The 23,374-nt window shown below is 35.7% G+C and overlaps 5 protein-coding genes and 1 long non-coding RNA gene across 6 annotated transcripts; 2 read left to right on the forward strand and 4 right to left on the reverse strand.

Moving 5' to 3' along the window:
- Nucleotide 1: 1 nt before the first annotated feature.
- LOC124457200 (coiled-coil domain-containing protein 112-like) lies at nucleotides 2-2,969 on the forward strand. The gene is given in 14 exon segments (XM_047007485.1): nucleotides 2-212; nucleotides 316-437; nucleotides 524-613; nucleotides 684-759; nucleotides 849-929; nucleotides 931-1,018; nucleotides 1,087-1,179; nucleotides 1,255-1,404; nucleotides 1,485-1,610; nucleotides 1,683-1,778; nucleotides 2,134-2,280; nucleotides 2,350-2,445; nucleotides 2,514-2,638; nucleotides 2,731-2,969. Coding segments are annotated over 14 exon segments (1,416 nt in total). The 5' UTR covers nucleotides 2-114; the 3' UTR covers nucleotides 2,759-2,969.
- On the reverse strand, nucleotides 2,640-16,100 carry LOC124457189 (unconventional myosin-Ie-like). Its single transcript, XM_047007476.1, is given in 33 exon segments — nucleotides 2,640-3,094; nucleotides 3,320-3,504; nucleotides 4,307-4,559; nucleotides 4,883-5,034; nucleotides 5,114-5,263; nucleotides 5,344-5,429; nucleotides 5,546-5,605; nucleotides 5,731-5,789; nucleotides 7,116-7,226; nucleotides 7,306-7,420; nucleotides 7,901-7,995; nucleotides 7,998-8,044; nucleotides 8,375-8,580; nucleotides 9,459-9,574; nucleotides 9,577-9,619; nucleotides 10,091-10,171; nucleotides 10,238-10,327; nucleotides 10,810-10,893; nucleotides 10,965-11,051; nucleotides 11,131-11,211; nucleotides 11,289-11,354; nucleotides 12,140-12,206; nucleotides 12,274-12,337; nucleotides 12,662-12,794; nucleotides 12,870-12,973; nucleotides 13,053-13,137; nucleotides 13,221-13,298; nucleotides 13,374-13,463; nucleotides 13,895-13,982; nucleotides 14,498-14,592; nucleotides 15,234-15,323; nucleotides 15,628-15,759; nucleotides 15,955-16,100. Coding segments are annotated over 33 exon segments (3,273 nt in total). The 5' UTR covers nucleotides 15,958-16,100; the 3' UTR covers nucleotides 2,640-3,017.
- LOC124457323 lies at nucleotides 3,799-4,011 on the reverse strand. Its single transcript, XR_006952540.1, has 2 exons — nucleotides 3,966-4,011; nucleotides 3,799-3,917 (listed from the first exon to the last, which is right to left on the reverse strand). It is a non-coding gene; the product is annotated as an uncharacterized LOC124457323 (long non-coding RNA).
- A 119-nt stretch (nucleotides 16,101-16,219) lies between the features above and the next one.
- On the forward strand, nucleotides 16,220-17,806 carry LOC124457284 (partner of Y14 and mago-like). The gene is made up of 2 exons (XM_047007563.1): nucleotides 16,220-16,899; nucleotides 17,495-17,806. The coding sequence occupies exons 1-2, from the start codon at nucleotides 16,568-16,570 to the stop codon at nucleotides 17,751-17,753; spliced, it is 591 nt and encodes a 196-aa protein (XP_046863519.1). The 5' UTR covers nucleotides 16,220-16,567; the 3' UTR covers nucleotides 17,754-17,806.
- Nucleotides 17,682-19,888, reverse strand: LOC124457262 (adenosine deaminase-like protein). The gene is made up of 10 exons (XM_047007543.1): nucleotides 19,683-19,888; nucleotides 19,413-19,561; nucleotides 19,278-19,338; nucleotides 19,022-19,106; nucleotides 18,867-18,945; nucleotides 18,648-18,774; nucleotides 18,502-18,582; nucleotides 18,296-18,431; nucleotides 18,106-18,206; nucleotides 17,682-18,036 (listed from the first exon to the last, which is right to left on the reverse strand). The coding sequence occupies exons 1-10, from the start codon at nucleotides 19,719-19,721 to the stop codon at nucleotides 17,848-17,850; spliced, it is 1,047 nt and encodes a 348-aa protein (XP_046863499.1). The 5' UTR covers nucleotides 19,722-19,888; the 3' UTR covers nucleotides 17,682-17,847.
- Nucleotides 19,889-19,944: 56 nt separating this feature from the next.
- LOC124457211 (RAB6A-GEF complex partner protein 2-like) lies at nucleotides 19,945-23,069 on the reverse strand. Its single transcript, XM_047007495.1, has 9 exons — nucleotides 22,952-23,069; nucleotides 22,592-22,752; nucleotides 21,862-22,525; nucleotides 21,525-21,608; nucleotides 21,301-21,450; nucleotides 21,099-21,236; nucleotides 20,884-21,011; nucleotides 20,429-20,609; nucleotides 19,945-20,349 (listed from the first exon to the last, which is right to left on the reverse strand). The coding sequence occupies exons 3-9, from the start codon at nucleotides 22,187-22,189 to the stop codon at nucleotides 20,129-20,131; spliced, it is 1,230 nt and encodes a 409-aa protein (XP_046863451.1). The 5' UTR covers nucleotides 22,190-22,525; nucleotides 22,592-22,752; nucleotides 22,952-23,069; the 3' UTR covers nucleotides 19,945-20,128.
- Nucleotides 23,070-23,374: the final 305 nt, after the last annotated feature.

Genomic DNA, 23,374 nt, shown 5'->3' on the forward strand with positions numbered 1-23,374 from the left:
CCAGTTACCACAATCGTTCAGTGTTGTCAATATACAAATATACAAGAAAAACAAATAAGCACAACAATGTAGCCTTTGAAAATTGGATTTTTGGAAGCATGTTTCTCGTAAAAAATGAAAAATGAGGCAACAGGTATGTATAATGGTGCCAACCTTGCGGATCTGCAAAAAAGGAAAAGGTTTTTTGAAGAGAAACGTCAACTTGAGAACAAGTACGTATTTTGTGATAGCCATAATACTTAAACAGCCTGGACTATAATGTAATCATGTAAATACAAGTCCACTTGTCCATTGTTTCTAAAATTTATTTATCAGAGCTGCTGGACTTCAGAGAGAATGCAACAGTGTAATATTTAGCAAGAGAAGTGAATTTCGCAAAGATTTTCTTGTTTTGGAAGAGCTGAATGAACAATACAACGAAAATGAAAAGAAGGATGGTATAAAAAATCCCTTCAGATGATAGCTAAAACCCTCTGAAATTCATTATCAGTAAAAGATGAAAGTTTCCATGTTAAATTTCTAGTCGTGAAGTTGAAGCAGCAACTTATGATGATAAAGACGAAGGTGGAAAAGCTTCAACGAAGTCTAACTGATGTCAAACCATCTCCAAAATGTGAATAACTCTCGAGGCTTTACGGATCTAAGTGACCTTGATATTTGATTTCTTTGATTTGCTTATGTAGTTGTTGAAAAACTGAAAGAGATCATGGAAAATATTGAAAATTCAATCATGAACTTCAAGAAAGAGCAAAGAGAAAAGTGAGAGTTATTTCATGTCAAAATTATTCCATTGATGATGTGTTGAAATTTATCTGAGTAGCTTGATATTTGAAGTATTTTTTGTGCAGATTTGAAGAGATGCTTCGTGATGAACGTGTGATAATGCAAGAACTAACAGCTTCAGTAAAGAAATTTGATTCATGGTCTCGACAAAACACCAGTGGTTGAATCAACAAATGCCTTAAAGAAAGCTAGGAATCAATCAAACTCATTACCTCCTGCAATAGCTGGTTTCGAGGTATATTACATTGATAAGCACTTCATCATTCAATGTTATGGACGTATGTGATGACTTGTTACATTTAGAGGTTTTTAATCCAAACTGGTGGCCATAATGGTGGATGGGAAGATTTTGATCACCAGGAATATCTGAAACTGAAGCAGCATAACAAGATCAAGGTAAAAATTTTACACGATTTCATGATCTCTTCATAGTGAAGCAGTATGCATCACCAAAAGTTTATTTATACGCAGGTAAAAGATGAATTTATACGGTATGCATTGAAGAGCCTTCCTGGTAAATCATTTGATGATGTTAGACAACATGACGATTGGTATTGTGAGTATTCGGCGTTGCTGGAGAAAAAGAAACACGCAATACAACAGTGGAAACAGAAAAAAGATGTGAAGGCTTTCATCTCAATTTACGTATGTAGGTGGTCCATAGAAAGTTAAATCTTGATGTAGAAACTCCTGCTTTTAAGGCTGAAAAGATTGAAAAGATATCGAAGGTGAACGAAGATGACAAAATAGATGAAAACGAAGAGAAAAAAGCCAAGATATTGGAGAAAGAACGTCAGGAAAGATTGTACAAACTTGATGCGTGGAAGGTTCGTTGGTAAATAGTTGTTTAAAATGTTTCAGAAGCATATTTTTAAACTCTCGTATTTTTATATGTACAGGCACAACGTGAATTGGAAAAGAAACAAAGAGAGGAAGATGAGGCTCGGGCAGATGAAGAAGCACTTCGACTTCAAGAAAAGGAGGAGAAAAGAAGGGTAAAAAATGAAAATGAGAAATATATGTACTTATTACATTAAAAAATAGACGATCTTGTGTCCAAAACTATTGTAGTGATCTTAGAAGTCTGTAAACTAAAGGCGTACGGAACGAGGCGGCATGGAAGGAACTGCCCTCCCCTCAAGAAAGTTTGAAGATTGAAGTTGGGCAAATTTTGAATGTTAGTCGGGCGAAAATATGGCGGAACCTTAACTGTGAGTCGGGGAATATATTTACTGTCCCCCCCCAGAAATGATAGCTCCCGTATGCGTATGTTGTAAACTGTCGTAGTTTTGTCATATTGGCAAGCAAAACAGATGTAACCGTTGGTGAATTGTTCTGTGACACATGTAGCAAGAACTTAAGGAAAAAGTTGAAGAGTACGCTCGTCATCGCGAGGAAGAAAAACAGATTATGAAAATGGCGGAAAGGCGACGAAAAGAAATAGAACGAGAGAAAAGACGTCTCGATTCTGTAGATATCTCGCGACTTCATCAAAGGGTAACTGCGTCTGAAAGCTTACATCCAAACCATGTTGTTGTCTGTCGTGTGATGTCTGTTGTTCATTAGAATGAAAAGATGCTTCAGGAGAGGAAAATGAAAATGCAACTTAAAGAAATGGAAAACGTCGAAAAAGAAAGGCGATTGGAAAAGTTAAGAAATCAGGTGAGATGTAGAGCAGGCATTGAAACAGTTTGGAAATTGTTTGAAAATGTTGATGTCAACATTTAAAGGTTGAGGTCCACGTGGAAAGAGATCCTTCACGATTGTTACAGTTAACAGAAGGTTTGAAAGAACGAAAGAAGACCCTTTCAAATCCCCAGTCCAATGTTCCTGTCGTCTTTAGTATACCACACAGGTGCAACGTTTAACTGTTTTATTTACATTTCCAAGAGAACACAATGTTTAAAAGGCAAACAATGTTGAAATAATACGGTTTTATATTTTCAGAGCTGTTCCATCATGGCGAAAAGGATGATATGACGATTTCTGAAGTAAGATTATTCTGACAATGCAAACTTCGTGTGCGCATGCGTAATAACAACGTTTAGAGTAAATATGAATACACCACTGGTGCGGTTTGTAAATTAAAACAGAAATTGGCTTATATTTTACAGCATGCACTTATCTGTGAAAAATATGTTCGAAACTTTAAAATTCTACGAAAATATATTTATCATCATTACAAACGTTCCTTTTGTTTTGCGTCGATGTGGTTTGATGTGACGTATACGAAATTAAATTTTCTCAACATAGTTGAAAGGAAAGAGACCCTCTTTTCCACGAACCTTTCCGGTCCACCAACCAGAAGGATCTGAAAAATAGTTCAAATATTGTTGGTTTTACATTTTCCCTGATACCGTAAACCTCCAATCATATAAACGTCATAGCGTTTTAACGGGCAAGTTTTGCCCTCCCCCCACCCCCCCCCACACACACACACGTGACCTTGATGTGTGCCTCACTGTGATAGACGCTTGAAGACAAAGCATAGAGATGCACGTTAAAGTCACGTGTGAGGTGACACAATGAAATTTACCTTCTTTCAACAAATCAATTATTTCGCCAGCATTAAAACTCAGCTCTTCCGTATCTTGAGCGTCATATGCATACAATGCACGGCATTGAGGTATAGAAGGCTTTGGAGGAAGACCAGGTTTCTTACGACTGGGTGCAGTGGGACGTCTGGTGTTGGTCATCTTGTCGCTTATGTTACGGCTTACTCTAAAAATAATGCGTGCGCACATGCAAGCGTCAAGGTTTTAAATATGGCTTCACAACACACGCTTCTTAAATACTTAGAAAGACACACGTGACTTTGATTATTTAGAATGAATAATCTTCAAGTATTGCTGGTTTTCACTGAGATTTAGTGTGATGACTAACAATAAATGTTTAATGATTTTAGCACAAATTAAGTTGAAACTTGATCATATAAGATCGAGGAAATACATTCTGCTCTTAAAGTTTAGATAAGAACATCAGCTTTATTTAACTTCACAAACCCAATTAGTCAAATCTGTTCTCCCTTGTTATTCACTATTCTCCTCTGTTCTCCCTAGTTACCCACTTCTTTCCTCTGTTCTCCCTTGTTATCCACTACTCTCCTCTGTTCTCCCTTGTTATCCACTACTCTCCTTTCTCTAATTTTCCTCTCTCCTCTGTTCTCCCAAGTTATCCACTACTCTCCTCTGTTCTCCCTTGTTATTCACTACTCTCCTCTGTTTCTCCATTCCTTCCATTCCTCTGTTCCCTCCTTCCTCTCATTCCTCCATTCCATTTATCTTCCTCCTCCATTCTCCTTGTTATCCACTATTCCTCCATATTTATCCCTCATTCCTTATTCACTCCTTCCTCCATCCATTCCTCCTTGTTCTCCTTGTTTCCATTCCTTTGTTCTCCTCCCTCCCTTCCCTCCTATCCCTTGTCCTTCACTCCTCCCTCTCCACTATCCTTTCTTTCTAGTTCTCTCGGTTTTCTGTTGGTACAAGTACTCAAGGTGCCGTAAAAAACAACAAAAACATACCCACAAACACCAGAATCTGGCGTCTGCATGAACGCAGCATTTGAATTAACATCGGCACCACGTGATTTTGCTCGATTTCTTGCTCCGCTCTGGGGGAGATTCGGATGAGATTGACTACCAGTTCTCGAGTAACGATTCAACGAACCACTATGCGTGCCCTGTCTCTGAATACCGTTAGCTTGCGTCGAAATACTTGGGGCAGTACGTCGTGGTTGGCTGTAGTTGCTGCTAGTGGCCTGACGACGTCCTGGACCTATAAATATAAGATACCTAAATAAATATATTAAATACAAACACGGATCACAATAGAACAGAAAAATATAGTCAAACAGATAAAATTACTAATAATGCAGCGATCTTCGTTTAGGTGTCATTATCTTGTAACATAATATCAATAACAAATATTGTTTGATGACCGACGATCTTTGGATCTTTTAAAAAAACACTTAATAACTGACGGAGTATTCAACATAGTTTTTAGACGAATATTCCTCTACATTGAACACCACATACATATGTATATATAGTGTTACATATAGTGTAAAAATCAACTAAAATCAACCACTATATACGCACGCGAGTCTCTAGGCATTCCTTGACCAACGGTAATCTTTAAAGTTTTACTGCTTGGAGCAATAAGAGGAAAGTCATTTTTCCCTGAGCATGTGAATGCAAGAGAGCGAGTACCGCCTCCTCCCCAGCCTTCTTTCTTTACAGCAACTGTTATGCTAAAATAAAACAAAACAAAACACGACTTTCAGTGAAAAAATGTTTGCACGTTAAAGCAAAAACCCACAACCAACATACTTGTCTTTGAATTCGATGGGGAGTTTTTTGCCGGCTTTTGCCTCGTATTTCTTCGTCAAAACGGTGAGAAGTTCCGTTTTGAAAACAGTCTCAAAAACAGTATCATATTCGCCGGGAACATGAAGAACAACAAAATCGTCTTGTAGCGTGCTGCGTTAAAAAGTCATTTACGTAAGATACATAATCTTTGCCAAAAGTGATAATACTGATGTTTATGAAATGACTTTAACCTGAGAGAAACTTTTCCAATTTGATTAAGTTCTAGTTTCCTCTTTACCACCTCGTAAACCTTTCCTTTTTCTGGACCTTTCTTCACCTAAACAGTATTTGCAAACAGAACATTTTCTAGTATCTTCACCCAAAGAGTATTTAACGAACAGAACTTTTCAGCGCCTCTTGTAAACTGACATGTTTCAAAGACAGGTACAATACCTTTTCTCTGCCAATAAGATAAACGTGTTTGCTGGAGACTAACAATTCTCTTTTACCTTGCTGTAGGTAGAATTCAATTTGCGTCAAACTCACTGACTCATGAAAATTTCGCACAAAAAAAAGAGCACTGCATGCTACACGAACAATGTCAATAAGTGCACAAATACATAATTTCTAAAAAATACCTTGAATCTTCTGTCATATTTAACAACAGAGATGGCAAACTCGATTCTCTCTCTTTTTTCTGTAACAAAACAATCACAAGGAGAATATGCCATCAATGCAGCTTATCTAAGTTATCAACCAAAGAAAGGTGCATACTATCCTTAAATCAACCATAGAGAAGTGTATGCTATCTTTAAATCAACCATAGAGAAGTGTATGTTATCCTTAAATCAACCATAGAGAAGTGTATGCTATCTTTAAATCAACCATAGAGAAGTGTATGATATCCTTAAATCAACCACAGAGAAGTGTATGCTATCCTTAAATCAACCATAGAGAAGTGTATGCTACCCTTAAATCAACCATAGAGAAGTGTATGTTATCCTTAAATCAACCATAGAGAAGTGTATGATATCTTTAAATCAACCATAGAGAAGTGTATGCTATCCTTAAATCAACCATAGAGAAGTGTATGTTAGCCTTAAATCAACCATAGAGAAGTATATACTATCCTTAAATCAACCATAGAGAAGTGTATGCTATCCTTAAATCAACCATAGAGAAGTGTATGCTATCCTTAACTCAACCATAGAGAAGTGTATGATATCCTTAAATCAACCATAGAGAAGTGTATACTATCTTTAAATCAACCATAGAGAAGTGTATACTATCCTTAAATCAACTATAGAGAAGTGTATGATATCTTTAAATCAACCATAGAGAAGTGTATGCTATCTTTAAATCAACCATAGAGAAGTGTATGTTATCCTTAAATCAACCATAGAGAATGCTATCCTTAAATCAACTATAGAGAAGTGTATGATATCTTTAAATCAACCATAGAGAAGTGTATGCTATCTTTAAATCAACCATAGAGAAGTGTATGCTATCTTTAAATCAACCATAGAGAAGTGTATACTATCCTTAAATCAACCATAGAGAAGTGTATGCTATCCTTAAATCAACCATAGAGAAGTGTATGCTATCCTTAAATCAACCATAGAGAAGTGTATGCTATCCTTAAATCAACCATAGAGAAGTGTATGCTATCTTTAAATCAACCATAGAGAAGTGTATGCTATCTTTAAATCAACCATAGAGAAGTGTATACTATCCTTAAATCAACCATAGAGAAGTGTATACTATCCTTAAATCAACCATAAAGAAGTGTACACTATCCTTAAATCAACCATAGAAAAGCGTAAGTTATCTTTAAAGTCAACCATAGAGACGTGTATGTTATCAAATCCTTAAACCAATCATAGAGAAGTGTATGCAATCCTTAAATCAACCATAAAGAAGTGTTTGCTATCCTTAAATTAACCATAAACAAGTCTATGCTGTCCCTTATCAACAACATGTTAATGCATAAGGGCGTGCAATTTTAGCAAAAGATTTGACTTACCAACTAATGCCCGTAATGCAGGATTGCTATCAAATCCAATATAATCACCCACAAAGTTACGATTTAGCGTTAATCTTCGCCGTTCCTTTTTATTGTACACTATATCTGAAGCTAAAAACAAAAAAGGTGAACATCAACATTTTTCATACGTTGGCTTCATGTTCAACAGGATGTACCATAGTATCCATACCTTGTACTTTGAGATCCACAAACATCTTGCGATTCTTATATTGACGGAATGCTTTCTGTATCTTTCTAGAGTAACCATCAAACTTCCTTTCTCGGACCTCTTCCAATAAGAATAACTATGAAAAAACAGAATCATTTGCACATTGAAAATTCTACTTTTATCCTTTATCGTAACATTAAGAATGAACTCTAGCTGTGAACTATAGTGTCAGGATCATTATGAAAACCAGGTCCTGAGAGATGGGAATGGTTGCGTTATCCACTGGATAGCAAAACTTTCAAATTTGTAAAAAAGGTGTTTATATTTTCGTTACTACAAAGAAATTAAAAGCAATATTTCATTTCAGTGCTTGCTCAGTTCAAACCTTACATTTTTCCTTTTTTAAATGTTTTTTAACCGTTTGTGAAAAAATTTGCAATCCAATGGATACGCTATCATTGCTTCGTGCAACGGGCCACTGAACTTTAACAAAGATCTTGATTAACTTGATTACAGTATTTACACAAACAATACATTCCCACATCTACATACACAAAACATACGTATTCCGAGCTGCTTTTTATAAAGTAAGTACGCACATTTAACCTCGACTCACCGATTCTGGTGCTTTAATGAAGACTTTGGTCTTTCCCATTTGCCACTGATCTTTTTCCATGTTTACGGAGTTCATCATATGTTGAATACCTTGCCCGTGGGTCCTTTCCAGTGAGGCCATGTCTCCGGCGTAAGAATAGCGTATCTAAACAGAACAAGTTCGTAGTTTTCGAAAAAATGTTTCTCAAAATCTTAGAAACAACTTCATAAACGCTGTAACGAGAAATGATTAAGATAAACTCCGGTCAATTACATCACGGAAATATCATTCATATCACGTGAAATATCATTCATATCACGTGACATATCATTCGTATCACGTGAAATATCATTCATATCACGTGAAATATCATTCGCATCACGTGAAATCAAGACCTAACAAAACGTATTTCACCAAAGTCGCTCAGCAGACCTTGTTCGTGAAAAATCAGAGACAGCAATTTCTCCCAATATTATCAACGCATATTTTATTCACCTTGTCAAGAATTTTTCAAACTCTCGTCTATACGCAAAACCAGCTCTCCTCACACGAATGTTTTCCTTCAGTCCCAGGTATTCCACTTGATGCTTCACGCGGTCTCCTTCCCAGTCCTTCGCTCTCTTTGTCTCGTTTGGTTTGATGCAACGAATGTAGTGTGGTGTACATCGAGTGAGTCGATCGACCAACTTGTTGGCCTGTGTCTAGAGATTAAAAAAAATAGGGGGAAAATATAAACTTAATGTAATGTTTCACGGTTAAAAATGTGTGCGTAATATCTAATAGCTATGTTTAAACAATATACCAAATGTCTTTATTCAAAATACCGTTCTTTACTTGTCAACAATGGGCCGTTTGCGCGAAAACCTGGATAGCGTTTGCACGAAACTGGATAGCGTTTGCACGAAAACCTGGATAGCGTTTGCACGAAAACCTGGATAGCGTTTGCACGAAAACCTGGATAGCGTTTGCACGTTAGGTAGTAGTAATTTTTTCAAAGTTCTGAATAAGGTCCCTATATTATACTTTAGTGTAATGAAACTTTGTACTTCTAGACACAATATAGTATTTCATTCATTGTTCAGTTGAAAACGTAGACTTTCCCTTTTTTAGAGATTCTTGAATGATACGCAGTGGCTAGCGCTCTAGGACCTTCGTGCAACCTGCGGCAGAATTTCAGTTCTTTTCAGCTACGTAAGACCGAATGCTCAAGTATAACCAACAGTGTCACAATTAGTTAAATATGTTTACAGAACTCCGATATCCACAAACATCTACGTCTCTTTATCACGCAACAGTCAATCTCCCATTCCAGTTTTAGAATCATCATCATCATCATCATTATCCTCTCATATTCAACATTGTCCCTCAAAATCATAAAAGTCCTCCCCATCAACAAAATCAAAGCTGATCCCAACGTCCAAATTCACCTTTTTCAATGCTATTGTCAGTTTTATAAAGTGATTACTGAGCACTTCACGAAAATAATTCTGTAGTTTTTAACACAAAAAATGAAGATATTCACATGCTCTATGTTCACATCACATTTCACATATAAAAGGAAAACATTTAAAAAGCATACCTTAATCTTGCTGCCTAGAGTCGTGGGCTTTCCTTTACGTTCCGTATTTTCGGGAAACAAAGAACATATAAATGGAATGTTTGACGACTTCATCAGTTCAATCAAATCATTAAAAGCACGTCTCTGTTTCTCTCACAGAACCCTTCAGCTTCGTACGTTACCTAAGGGAAACAGGTTTCGTATTTTCGTAAATTCAAGCACTTTGCATTTTCATTTCGAGGTTTGCTTAAGCTAATGCAAACACGAAAAACATCTTTTATTTCTTTTATAAAAAAACAATAATGTGGAACAGACAAATTTCAAAGAAACGTTCTAACTCTTCTTCTAAATTGTATAAGTCGATTTGCAAATTCTCTTTGATTTGAAGATTAGTTGAGCTCAGATGTGTTTTGCACTGGCTAATGCAAACTCAGCTGTAGACAAATCACCGCACGCGTTTCATTGTTTTTATTTTATAAATATAAATGAAAGGCTCACTTCAGGTCAAAAAGTGAAGCCCAACATGATGTACACATAGCTCAAAGACTATACGTTCATAAAAAGCCATTACGTCACTGATGAACATCGTGAATACGTCAACGGCCATGGATTACATCATTAAATATCGAACATTAAATATTTGAAAAAAATACCTTTCCTGCATAATGATGGATGGTAAACCCGGTACTAAAGCCATTATAATGTTGATGATTACCGACAGCACCTCCAAGTTTCTAAACAACATCAACGTTCGGTTACTTCACACACTACCAAGGAAAAAGATCACGTGATCATTGCACCTGTAACAATGTCATATCCGCACCCTCCCCCTGTGCGTGCATGGTGGCACACACATCGTCAAGGACACACATTATTCCAGGTTTGGGTTTCTATAAAAAAGAAATAGAAAGACGCATTCTTCAATACATTGAACCTTGCGTTCCTTGATATAACATATATAATAAAATATAATATTTCAAAGTTGAACGTTAAAAGAAAGTACCGACAGAAATCGTGTCTTCAAGCAAGACTGCTGCACCCCGAGTTCAAACAAATAGAACCTAACCTCCCGTAAATAATTAGTTGTGAGTTACATCAGCCCACAAATTCCTCCAAGTCTAAGTCAAACCCTAACCCTAAACACCCCGCCCCCCCCCCACCATCGCCATAGGTTACAATTAAAAGCACTCAAAGTTTGCCCTCAAGGGAGTGCTAACCAGCCACTCAGCAAAACTTTTTTGCAATTCTGCTGTCGCCCAAGAACTCGGCGAATATGTCGTACATGCGCAGTCTGATCCTACAGGATTTCCCCTGGAAAAATCTTGCTAAAAGTTGGCAAGAATCCCAACACATTACCACATTCAATTCTTACCCTTTCCTCGATCAAATCACAAACTATTTTGTTATTGAAATAATCTATAGGAGTCCATTTTATTCCTTCGGTGACGTATTCTTCCTGAAGACAAAACAGTGTTTCAAAAGGTGAGATTTCTTCAATAGGTCGCGCATACATCGTTTGACATTTACCTGTTCGGCTTTTAAGGTCAACTCAATGAAGATTTGCTGAAGTTTCTCGTTCACGAAGTTGATGCAGAACTGTTCAAAACCATTTCTCTGAAAACCAGGAAATATTAAGTCTTTCATTAGCCAATAAACTACAAAAAGGCGCCAGAGAACCTCTCTATATAGCCACCTGAAATATTTCAAATCCGTAAATATCTAAAATGCCAATGTTTATCTCTTCGTTGTCGGTTTGCATAGCCAAATTAACGCACTGCGAACGAAAGCAAACTTTAGAATGACTTGGCTCAGAAAACTACCAGACACATGATGCGCCATGCGCATGCTCACCTCGACCAAGTAGTCAAATAATCTCGAGTACAAAGCTTTTGCTAACGCATCTCTCGTATAGGTTGCCTGGATAATGTAATAAAACTTTATATAAAAATTATGGCTGAGAAAAAAAATAATGTCATAGCTAGGGACAAATCAATCCTATCCGTCGCAAGCACAAGAGATATGTGCCAAACATCACCACAAGAACAGAACTTAACGGCTGTTTACATGATCCTAGCTAACCGAGAGTCAGCGCGAGGTGTAAAATGATTTTGAGTCATTGAAAGGAGTCAAAAAAAGTTTTTCGTTGTGAAGTATTTAATCTTTCCCATTTGCCTGAAGGATTAAACGCTTCGCTGAATCCCGTAAACCGCAGGCTCATGTAATCAGCCCCTCGAAAAACAGAGTGACTGATGCTAGATATCATATACAATCAAAAACAGCTAAAGTGGCTATTTTAAGTTACGTATAAATATATATATATATAAGTTTGAAAATTTGTAATCCAGGCATTGAGTACATAAAAGATAAAAGTTTCTCCGGATTTTTAATTGATTTTTTATTGAGCTTTCGACTCGTTGCTTCGAGCCTTCATCAGAATGAGGATATTTATTTCCTATATATATATATCACCATATGTCGATTTTATAAGTTTGAAAATTTGTAATCCAGGCATTTAATACATAAAAGATAAAAGTTTCTCCGGATTTAAAGTGATTTTTATTGAGCTTTCGACTCGTTGCTTCGAGCCTTCATCAGAATGAAAAATATTTATTTACACGTAAATAAAACTCAATAAAACTCACTTTAAGTCCGGAGAAACTTTTATCTTTTATCTTTTATGTATATATATCACCGTATCGAACCTGTTCAACATTGAGTGTCATGTTGATAATCTCCGACTTTCCTCCCCATTTGCTGTCCATAACACGACTGAAAAAATAATGATAGCGACTCAGTTTGATACTAAATAGGATAGTCTATGACACAAGGTGATTACCTGACCAATTTCTCACGAAGATAAGTTGTTTCTATACCAAGCAAGTACGCAGGAAACTCTAGATCTTTGGAAGAATAAGTACGGGATAAAATGAAACAACAGGGGCTCATCGATAGCTTATCCATTGGATAGCAAAAATTTTCAAACTTATAAAAAAGGTGTTTATATTTTTCATACGACAAAGAAATTTCGTAACCTTCGAAACAATATTTTATTTCAGTGGTTTCTCAATTCAAATCTTATATTTTTTGCTTGGTAAAAGGTTTTATAAAAGTTTAAAAAAAATTGCTATCCAATGGATAACGCTATCCAGGCTTCGTGCAACCGGCACAAGCTCTTTGAAAAAGTCTGGAAAACTTGATTGGAAGGAAAGTTTTAAAAAACATACAGTCATCGTTCTCGGGTCTAGCATAGTTGCCTTCCTCGACAAAACCAATATTTCCCAAGTGTAAAATTCCTGCCACCAGTTGAAACACAGTTGCTTGAATTTCCAAACTTATGCCCATCGTTTCCATGGCCAGCTGTTAGCAACATAAAAAGCAGTGAATGACGCAGTCCATAATACCCACGTATAAGCTTTGGTGAGATCAACTTACCCTTGTTTCTTCATATTCTTTCTTATCGTTAGTTCCTTCAACTTCATATGTTCCACTTTGATTAAGATAATAAAAATAACTGGGATCGGAGACCCCAAGCATTTCTAAAATGCAAAAACAGTTGTTCAAAACTACATGAATTACCAGAAGCAGAAAAGTTTCATTAAATGCTAATGTACATACCTTTGTCTTCATCTGAGCTGCCAGCACAAATTTGATAAAATACATGAAAGGACCTTTCACCTTGATTTTGCAGCACAACTCTAGACTATTATGAATAGAAACTTTGCTTAGGATCTCAGGTCAAAATGAGGCGAAATATGTGCATGAATATCTGACAAATTTGTTTACTTTTTCAAGCAGAAAGTTTGAAATCTTTCCTCCGATTGGCTCACCACCTCTTGTGAATTGAATTTCGACATATTTTCCCTTAAGATTTTTAAGAATTGTTAATGAACACATACTTATGTAAGAACAGACATTAAAATATATTGTTAAACATACAAATCTACTTGAGTTGTTATTTCGCACAGTCTTTGCATTTCCGAATGCTTCCAGGAGAGGATTGGATTCAAGAATGACATCTTTCACTCTCTGGAATATCAAATGAAAACCTTTTCTAACAAATAGAGACAGTCACGCATAGGTACAGCTATAAAATACTAAAAAACTTCATGACACTTGAATAACTACCTTTGTTCTATTACAAGGTTCAACTGTTCTAGCTTTTAATACTTCCCACGTACCTGAAAACCCTATTTCTTTTGATATAACTCTTCATATAAATACTTCATGCCATCAAAACTAAGCTGACTATGTACCTTGAATCTAATCTTTTTCTGTTTTACTCCTAATTTGAATAAATTCCACATCATTAAAACTAACACAACCACATTATACTAATACACACTACCTACATAAACTTCAACCTCTTGAAAGTTCACTTCTTAGTTATAATTTACCTGGACATTGGGGCCTACATAAACTTCAACCTCTTGAAAGTTCACTTCTTAGTAATAATTTACCTGGACATTGGGGCCACCACCGGACACCTTAGCCAAATAACTCATGATGAACTTTGCACTCACTGTTTTCCCAGCACCACTTTCACCACTGGAAAGGAAATTACATAAAATCATAGTAAAGACGTGACTATCATATGGAAGCACCTCACCAATCAAAACTGAAGAAACAAAGCCATTGGAAATCTCAAAACATGAAAATGAAAAGTTCTCCGACACACATCTTAGATGGACTTACTGGGAAAGTTGTGGATGTAGGAGGGTATCACACCCTCTAATATCAATTTATACCCCTTTTGAAACTGTTCTCCCTTGACAACAATATTTTCATGTCCTTCCCTGAGGAGAGGAGGGTGGTAGATGCTCACAGAACCTATATCTTTACCGTAATTTAATAATACATTGCCCTACAACATTACCTTACCAGCTCACTCCTAAAACTATGCCCCACCCCCCACCCACCCTGATAAAAATATGAAGATCAGTCTATTACACACACACATATATTTATACCAAGTTACATATCAACATGTTTATATCTTTTTTACCCAACTCATATTTTTTTCAATTTTGGGATTTTAAACTCTGACAAGTTGCCTATCTCACCTTATAATAACACAGTGGCTTTCAATGTCAATCAACATATTACGGAACATACTGTCAGCAAGCGCATAAATGTGAGGTGGATTTTCATAAGTAGCCTACAAAATTAAAATCATCCTCCGGAACTAAATAAGTGGGGTCAATTGCATCTTAAAGTGCCAGCATAACAAAAAAATTACTATTAAATTATAGTTTCATTGAGAAGAACTCTTAAAATGACAGTGGACTTTCTAAAACATTTTAGTTATATATCTTTGCATTCACATGATATTGATGTTTTGTGTTGAACGATTTATATAGAAAGTGATGTCACATTGCACGAGTCTCTGTAAATTTATAAATATCCTTTAGTTTCCAAGTTTGCAAGATTTTGGATGAAATACCTAAGCAGGATTTTATACCAATATAACTTAACAACGGCAGAACTCTGTCTGGTTCATATAAAATACAAGCAAATATTCTAAATAATTCAAATTCTCGTCATGTACAGGTGACATCACTTTCTGTATAAATCGAACATCACAAAACTTCAATATCTTGAGAATGCAAAGAAATATGACTAAACTGTTTTAGAAAGTCCACTTTCATTTTAAGAGTTCTTTTCAATGAAGCTTTAATTTTAATCACAAATCTTTCGTTATACTGGCCCTTTAAGAAAAGGTTTTGGGTATGGAGATTTCAGATTAGATTTGGATTAAGGCAATGCTCAATTTAATTTAGTTTATAAAGAAACACATACAGCTCCTTGATACTGATAGATTTCTTTCTCAGTAAAATAAGGCAATTGTTTAAATGGATTAACTGCAATAAGAACATCACCAATATATGTCTGCAACAAAGGTTAAGGAAATAATATATTCAAGGATATCAAATAACAGATTGCCTTTGGAACCACACATACACCTATGAACTCTGAACTTCTTTATTGCATGTAAATGATTAGTTCTTTTACACGAAGGCTAATTGTGAGCAAATGGCCCGGTAAAACACGTAAACCATGCAAATCTCCAACTTGAGTGCTTTTCGTTATACAACTTACATCAAATGAACGAAAGACAAGAATACAGAAGATTTTAGACATTAAAAAATAAAAAATTTCCTTAAAATATAAAGAATCGTCGCTGTAAGGATACGTAAATGAGATCGTCCATAAATCGCTTCTTCAGATTATCAACAATCGACGACTCTTGAATTTTAGGCAACAAAACCATATCTTCGACACCACTTGATTTCGCCGTACCTTTGCTCTGCCAATGGTAGTTAGCCTAAAATAATACACACATTCCATCATCTTTCAAATCGTTTGTCTCTCCATGAAAACTGCCATTAACGCTAGCTAAATGCAATTCATTTAACTTCGCCGTTCATAATTTAATGTTAACAAAGTATTCTACAATAAGTTGTAGAACGATCTACTTGAGTTTTTTGACATATTATCTAAACAAGAAAATTGACATTACCATTGCTAAAAAAACAAAGGTTCCACCACCTGGATTCCGAACCTTGAATGAAACTAAATTTAGATAAAGATCATTCAAAAAATACTGTATATAACATCAGCACAACAAGTCGATGGCGGAAGTAAAGCCCACAGGAAAAGAGGATCTTTAATATGGGTGAAACATGCAGTATGTGCACGCCTTATTAGGAAATCAAGACGGCCCACACAATATAAGTAAAGTTTGCTTTATTAACTAATAATTATACAAACAAGTACTTAACGAAAGATTAGATGATACAACTCATACAACAAGTTACAAAGTACAGGTAGCTTATTGGACTCAATCTAACCGTTAATCCAATATCAATAACATCCACTGGATTACCCAGAGGCCTTCAGAATGTAATGCCATGAACTTGATTATGGGTTAAACCAAACCAAAACAAACCTCTTCTCCTTATCTTCACACTGATTTTAAACCTTCAAAATCTTTCCACGGCTTGTCTGGTAAAGCGGTAAATTACTAAAATACAAAGTGGTATTCATATTTTTAAAGTTCATTGGATAAAGAGGAATCTCCCCATCAATGGCGCTGATCTTCTTACTCCCCCCCCCCAGTTAATAAAAACATCATGGCCGCTTTAGAACAAGATGCTGTGGAAGTTGCAGATGATGGAAATTGGATTCCTGCAACCCGTCGTCCCGATGGAACATGGAGGAAGCCTATTAAAGTGAAAACGGGCTACGTTCCACCTGATGAAGTAGAAAAATACGAAAGTAAAGGCACGCAATGGAAGAAAAACCAGATACAGTGCACGCCTGGAGCCGAAGAGGAGTCAAAACCTGTTCATAAACTCACCAAAAACCAAAAGAAAAATGAGCGAAGAAAAGCGAAAAGAAAAGAAGCAAGTTCCGAAAATGCGAAGACTGATGCTGTGTCAGAAATTGGAGAACGATTATTAAGGTTTCTTGAAATATTGATCAGATAAATTGATAGCCCAGATCAGTAATACGATCACTGCATCACTAAACTTAACAGGGAAAATTTCATATTCTTATCAAGTTCACCAGTTTTCATTTAGGTTAATGATCCCCATATGTTCATTACTAACCCTTATATGAATCATACATCCCAATTACCACTGACACAGATTGGAAAGTTTGTATTAAAACAGAGACTTTGTTGTGGTGACAAATCTGAAAATTGTTTTAAAGATTGCCTATAGCATGGTGAATGGTAAAAGTAATAAGTTAATAGTTCTTCAAAGAACTGTTTTAAATAAAAGAGCACTAACCCAATAGTTCTAAAAGAAATGTTATGAAACTAAACGACACAATGTATTTCGGCAGACTACTCCTCAGTACTACTCCACTTATTACTTTTACCATTCACCATGGTATTTGCAATGTTTAAAACGAATTTCAAAGTTTGTACTGCACACACATGATCTCGGGTGTGCAATTTAGGCTTTTATTAATGAGAAATTTGAATATTGGTTGCACACTTTCCAGTCTGACCACCAACAATCTGCATTATTATGGCACCATTATTATTTCAGCACGACAGTTGATGAATGTCCCAATACCAAACAAGAGAATGGAGAAGGCGTATCAGAAACAGCAGATAAGAACATAGTTGCTAAAAAGGTAAAGAACCTAAAGAAAAAACTTCGACAGATTCATGAACTTGAAGCGAAAAAGAACAGTGGTGAAGTCAATGAATTAACTATTGAACAAAAAGAAAAATTAGCCAGAAAGGATGCATTGTTGAAAGAACTTGAAGAACTAGAGGAAAATCTAAGTAATGATCCTTGCTAGTAGTAACATATTTTAACTTATGTTAATTTTTAACAAAGGGCCCATAAACCAAACACGTCCACTTTCTGAAGATGTGTAGATCTTGCTTTAATATCTATACGTTTTGCTCTTTCCATTTCTTCCACTTCTCTTGAAGCTTCTGTTTGACAACATCCGGCTGAAATATATGTTCTATACTCTTATAACTTAATTCCCAAAGCTCCATCTTACTCAATCCAAATGTCCTCCCCGCAATGAAGTATTCTTCGGAAAGAGACGATACGAATACTCCCTTGTCATCGGTCTAAAAAAATTTAAATGGTCAATGAGATATAAAGCACAAAAACTTGAAATATTTACATCATGTACTTACACATATGATAAGAGGGTGGTTCATCTTTAGCCAATCTTTAAAATGGTGGTCTTCGTAGGACTTAACGGTCCGAGTTTTAACATTTGATGTTAGGCAAACTTCTTTCTCAAGAAAAAAATGACATCAATTCATTGGATGAAAACTGAAGCATTTAAAGTCAGCAGTTGATCTTATAATCACATTGCTTTACCTATAGGAATTTTTTGTTTCAATACAAGATTAACTAGATCTTGATGACCACCTTTATCAGGATATATACAAGTACCATGTCCAATGCGATCTGGACCAAACTCGAGTAGAGTCCTTACTTCCTCTTTACATGGAATCTATAAAATTCATTAGTTATTCAGATTTTATTATCATGATGCAAAGATTCACATTAACTTCTTTCATTACCTCAGCACAATGCAAAGCTAATTTTAGTCCAGAGAACCGAGCACGTGACAAGCATGGTAAAAAACATTTAACATCAGATACCTAAAAGTGGCAAGTCGTAAGTGCTTTAAACTCAAATGAAGGAGAAAATCATGTGGAAAACTTACTTTTGGATCTCCACTAAGGTCAACTCCAATAACAATGCAATCAGATTGCTCCTTAAACTTAACAGCAAGATCTACAATTTCTTCCGCCTCCTTCACCTCTTTCCGCCGATCAATAGATACTAAAAATCTTCAAACAAGTATTTCATGAGGGACTTTGTAATTTTGCTAACAAGCATCATGCCATTGGTTTTGTGCACATGTCTAGCAAACAGGCATTACCTTACTATAATATCAATCTCCTGCATAGTTTCAGCAATTGTATCTACAATAGTCTTTACATATAACCTTTTCGTAATGTCTACAAAGATATCAAACTTACAAATAAACTTCTGACAACATGTACTTAATTTCTTATAACTTAGACTCCTCATTACTTCCTTCACTTTCTCTTGGAGTACTTCGAAGTTCCAAATAGCGAACACCATCATTATAAAAGTCATAGATAACATCTCTCGTAACCTAAACTTGACAACATTAGTAATTGGGTGGGGCGGAGAGGTGTTCTGTTAAGGATCAGAAGTTGTAAAAATATCATAGTGCAAACACACATAGATTAAGTTATGCATATGTCAACTTCCATGCAGAAGAATCAAAAAAATGAGTCGATTAACACAGTAAAATGAAACTAACCATTGCTAAGGAATATGTGTCATCGACCAACTTATGCACAATTTTGAAAAGCATGAAACCCCTGACACAGAGATAACAAATTAATAAGAAGAGAAGATGAATGTACAAATCCAAAACATCATAAAAGATACGCACTCATCCAAAGTCAGCTTCTGGTCTCCAGAGATGCAACATTCCCATTCATTTGGTACAACAAATCCATTAGGAGACCGTGATTTTTTATATGCTATCAACTTCTTTATTGTGTTTCTGCTAATGGAACCGTTGAGGTGTGCATGCACCTCCTGAAGTGCAAAAATAATCAGAACTTAAATCATTAGAAGAAAGAAGATTCGTAGTAATCAAATTACCAAGGCATTATCATAAGTTGCTCAAACTTTTACACAAATATAGCAAATATCTTACAACTTTTGGAAGAGCTTTCGTGTATGCACGATCAACCATTACTACTTCTCTAAGCGATCATTCAAATTTTGTTTAAATATTACGGTTACTTCGTCTAAGTTTGAATGAACATGGCTTAATGTTTTCAAGGATACTGCATTCTTCTATATTCATGTAAAGCTAATGTGAAAACCTTTGATGCTGGCTGATCATAAAACAACAGTATGACAAATGTGGGGTGTCTAAATTAAATCAATGGAAGCATAGAACAACTGCCACAAAGTACTTTGACGAATTACCATTTAAATCCTAAATGGTAAATATGATTAAATTTGAAGCTACTGTACAAAATTACAAAAATATAACTTGTAATGTTCCTAGCTCATCCCTCGTTTGCTCAATATTAAGGAAAAGCAGAAAAAAGGTCATTTCCAGATGCTACCAAACCAACTAATATAAAATGCCAATCAAAAGATAATTGATGATGTAGTTCTTGATAGTGATAAAGCAGAAGCGTGTACAGGATTGCAGGGTATAATGGTGATGGGGAGATCCCATGTCATTGGTTCAATGTCTATTAAAGGAGGAGCAACAACACAGGCTTCTGCCACATTATTCTCCACATTTTCTAACTGGCAAATGGAAGTGGAAAGGTAGAACTCGAAATGAAGTCTCCATCGGACATCAACTGGAAAATAAATCACATCGAAAGTTAATCTTATGGGTCGACACATTTGGAGAAAACATAGCAAGATGACCTTCCTCACCCATATCTGATTTAAATTGTGGAGTAGCTGTAACAGGTATCGGCAGTTGCACTTGTATTTTCTTTGAATAAAGACAGAAATCTTGCTGCATGGAGTATGATGTATGACTATGTAAGTGGTTTGAAGAAGGTTTCTTGTACTCCTCATTAACATGTTCCTCACTCTGTAAGGTTACTATAAACTGAAAAAATTGAACATATATTTATAGTGCCATGCACATGGCAGATAAACAACACATTTGCAGGCTGGGACTATTTGTTAAGATGTTATATATTCCATGCATTGTTTAAAGTACGAATATTATAATCGTATCATGTTTCAGGCAAAGCAAAGTAATATATTTTGACCAATCTATCATGAAGAATATGGAAAAAGCTTCAACTATCAATCATTAAAGCAAAATGATGCATACAAACTAAAAGCTCTTGAAAATTTGAATCATCTAATGTTATTACCTTTGTACACTTAACTTTACTTTCTCTAAAATCAAAAATTCCTAAGATTTCATCGCCTATTTTGTATGCTGATTTGAATAAAATAAAACACCCAACAAGACCATCTTTGTTGACAACATTGTATAAGTCTATAGAACAGAAAGCAGGTAATGTACAAATTAGGAATCATCCCTAAAATATTAGACGGCAATGGATATGCCACAGTGTGAACATACATTGACTTTTCCTGCAAGCCATGGAAGTCAGCTTTGTCAAGGCAACATCTAACAACGATTGTTTCTTAATGCCATCGATTAAAAAAGGATTAGGTGGGTCCTCGTTTATAGATGTGAAATGATCTAAATCTTCCAGTCCTAAACAAAAATGGCTTGAAATTTGTGCAAAACTTTATTGAATGCAACATATCTTGTTATGTACCTTCTAAGACAAACAATCGAATAGGTAAGCGAACCAACTTTGTAGAAGAGTGTAACCGACTGGCTCCAACAGTTAATTTGTAGCAATATTTTACGGCCAAACCCTTGTACGATGGAGGAGAATCATATGGCATCATATCTTCATATAAATCTGAATGAGCAACAAAGATTACACGATGAAAAAAACACAGTGCAGATAAAATGAACAGAGTAGGTGCATCTTACATGACTTGGTCTCGCCTGCTGCCAATGTCAAATCACAAAATAAAATCTTCGGCTTCGTTGATAGAAGGCATCGCCCACGTTCACCTGAATAATTGCGAAAGAATGAGCTCAAACTGCACACGAACGGCTAACATGTGATGAATTAATACTTGAATTTATTGAACCGCTATTTTAAATGCTTCATAAAGTCGTAAAAGCTGGGAAAAAATATGTAAAATTGACGACATACAATCCACTATAAAGGTTCTACAAACTGATCTTACTGATGGGAGGACTCGAACACTCAAACTCAAAAATTACGATTAACATTATTGCCAACGACAGATTGAAAGCAAACCTTTTGAAGGCATAAAAGATGTTGCTCCTTCGTCATAAATTGCTGCGTTCCTGCTATAGACGTTACTCTCTTTGTCTCCGTCTGATATTTTCAATCGTGAATCATTCACAGTACATTGGCAATGTATTTGTGCGCTTGCCCAGGCTAATGTTTCAATTCCAATTACCTTTTTGCGTAAAGAATGTAAATTTTTAATGTGATTTGAACGTGAATCTGCTGAATTACTAGCAATACGTTTAGCTGTGTTCGTGAACGTTATTTCACATCGTATCGTTTCGCCGGCAAAATAAACGGATCTGCGAAGCAAACGCACTTCAATTTCCAGCATTATGTAATGCTAAATGCCTTTCGTTTACATAAAATTCGTTAGAAAACTTAAACACAGCCAACACAGCTCCGTAAAGAAACTATAAACGTTTGCTATAATGTAATAATGATGCTATCAAATTACTAATTATCGTCCGCCATCTTGCATTTTGGCAAGGGTCTCTTTAAACCGAGCGGGGATTGTACTCTTCAATGGTCACTGACTTGTATAAAAATTATAAGGACTGTTAACTTATATTACAAGTTTCGCATTATAAATATTAAATACAATTACATTATAAAATTGCGATATTTCCTACACGATTATCTGTTTTATATCTCAGTCAGGTCCACCTCTCTAAAAATAAACATATGTCACATTAATTGCCAGAATGAAATATAAATTATTTGAAATATCAAATACCTCTATAAAGGAAATTTCTTCCGGTGTAATAATTGTTCTTAGGTATTTTGCCGGTATTGCTGAATCAGGGAAATAATTTTTGTTCGTCGCATTTGACGTTCTTTCAGTCCCATCTGATACTACTGGAGTGATTTTGGGCGTTTCCGTTACCACAGAACTTTCTTTCAATCCAAAGAAGACAAAAATGAAATTTTGTGAAAGCACTTCAGTGAAATTTGGAGAAAATGAATTGAATAACTGTTGACAAATGTCAACTTAATAATGGCATTTCAAATATTTAGTGAAAGAAAATAAAAATCCATGAATATCCAGCCTTACAAATAAGTCAAAATATAAATGTACTATTTTTTGAGCCCTTACCACGAGGAAAACGTTTTGGAAAGAGAATCAAAGGAACATGCGGCTTCACTGTATGCAAACGTCGGCAACAAATTAAGCTCGCCATTTTGAATTGTTTAATCACAAATTGTCGGAGGGGAACGTTTTACATTCGGTCACTATTCGGATAAACGAACAAGCACCGTGTGACTCCGATCAGCCATATTAATTTACCAACATTGGTGCTTTGAAAGTTTAATACAATTTGCTGGAGTTTGGCTGGATTTTGTACATTTTTGACTTGGTGTTTGCAAGAATGATTCGCACCATATTTTGGTTTGGCGCCGGGGGGTTTTTTACGTCGTGTTTTGCCAACGGACTTCGCAGAATTCCGGTGTTAAAAAAGCCAAGTTTTCATGCAGCTGCCATCGGCATTGGTCTATTTATCGGGTATCAAGCTCATGT

This window comes from Xenia sp. Carnegie-2017, unplaced genomic scaffold (assembly GCF_021976095.1).
Source record: "Xenia sp. Carnegie-2017 unplaced genomic scaffold, XeniaSp_v1 HiC_scaffold_13, whole genome shotgun sequence".
Taxonomy (NCBI): domain Eukaryota; kingdom Metazoa; phylum Cnidaria; class Anthozoa; order Malacalcyonacea; family Xeniidae; genus Xenia; species Xenia sp. Carnegie-2017.

Bases quoted from the DNA above. Each gene is read 5' to 3' on its own strand.
- LOC124457284 (XM_047007563.1), top strand. From the start codon at position 16,568: ATGGCCGCTTTAGAACAAGATGCTGTGGAAGTTGCAGATGATGGAAAT. The intron at 16,900-17,494 runs GTTTCTTGAAAT...TTATTATTTCAG, and splicing joins ATTGGAGAACGATTATTAAG to CACGACAGTTGATGAATGTC.
- LOC124457262 (XM_047007543.1), bottom strand. From the start codon at position 19,721: ATGGTTGATCGTGCATACACGAAAGCTCTTCCAAAAGTT. The intron at 19,339-19,412 runs GTGCGTATCTTT...TCTCTGTGTCAG, and splicing joins CAGAAGCTGACTTTGGATGA to GGGTTTCATGCTTTTCAAAA. The intron at 18,775-18,866 runs GTAATGCCTGTT...ACTTGTTTGAAG, and splicing joins GAGATTGATATTATAGTAAG to ATTTTTAGTATCTATTGATC.
- LOC124457211 (XM_047007495.1), bottom strand. From the start codon at position 22,189: ATGCTGGAAATTGAAGTGCGTTTGCTTCGCAGATCCGTTTATTTTGCC. The intron at 21,609-21,861 runs GTTTGCTTTCAA...GCAATTATTCAG, and splicing joins ATCTTTTATGCCTTCAAAAG to GTGAACGTGGGCGATGCCTT. The intron at 21,451-21,524 runs GTAAGATGCACC...TTGCTCATTCAG, and splicing joins AGCAGGCGAGACCAAGTCAT to ATTTATATGAAGATATGATG.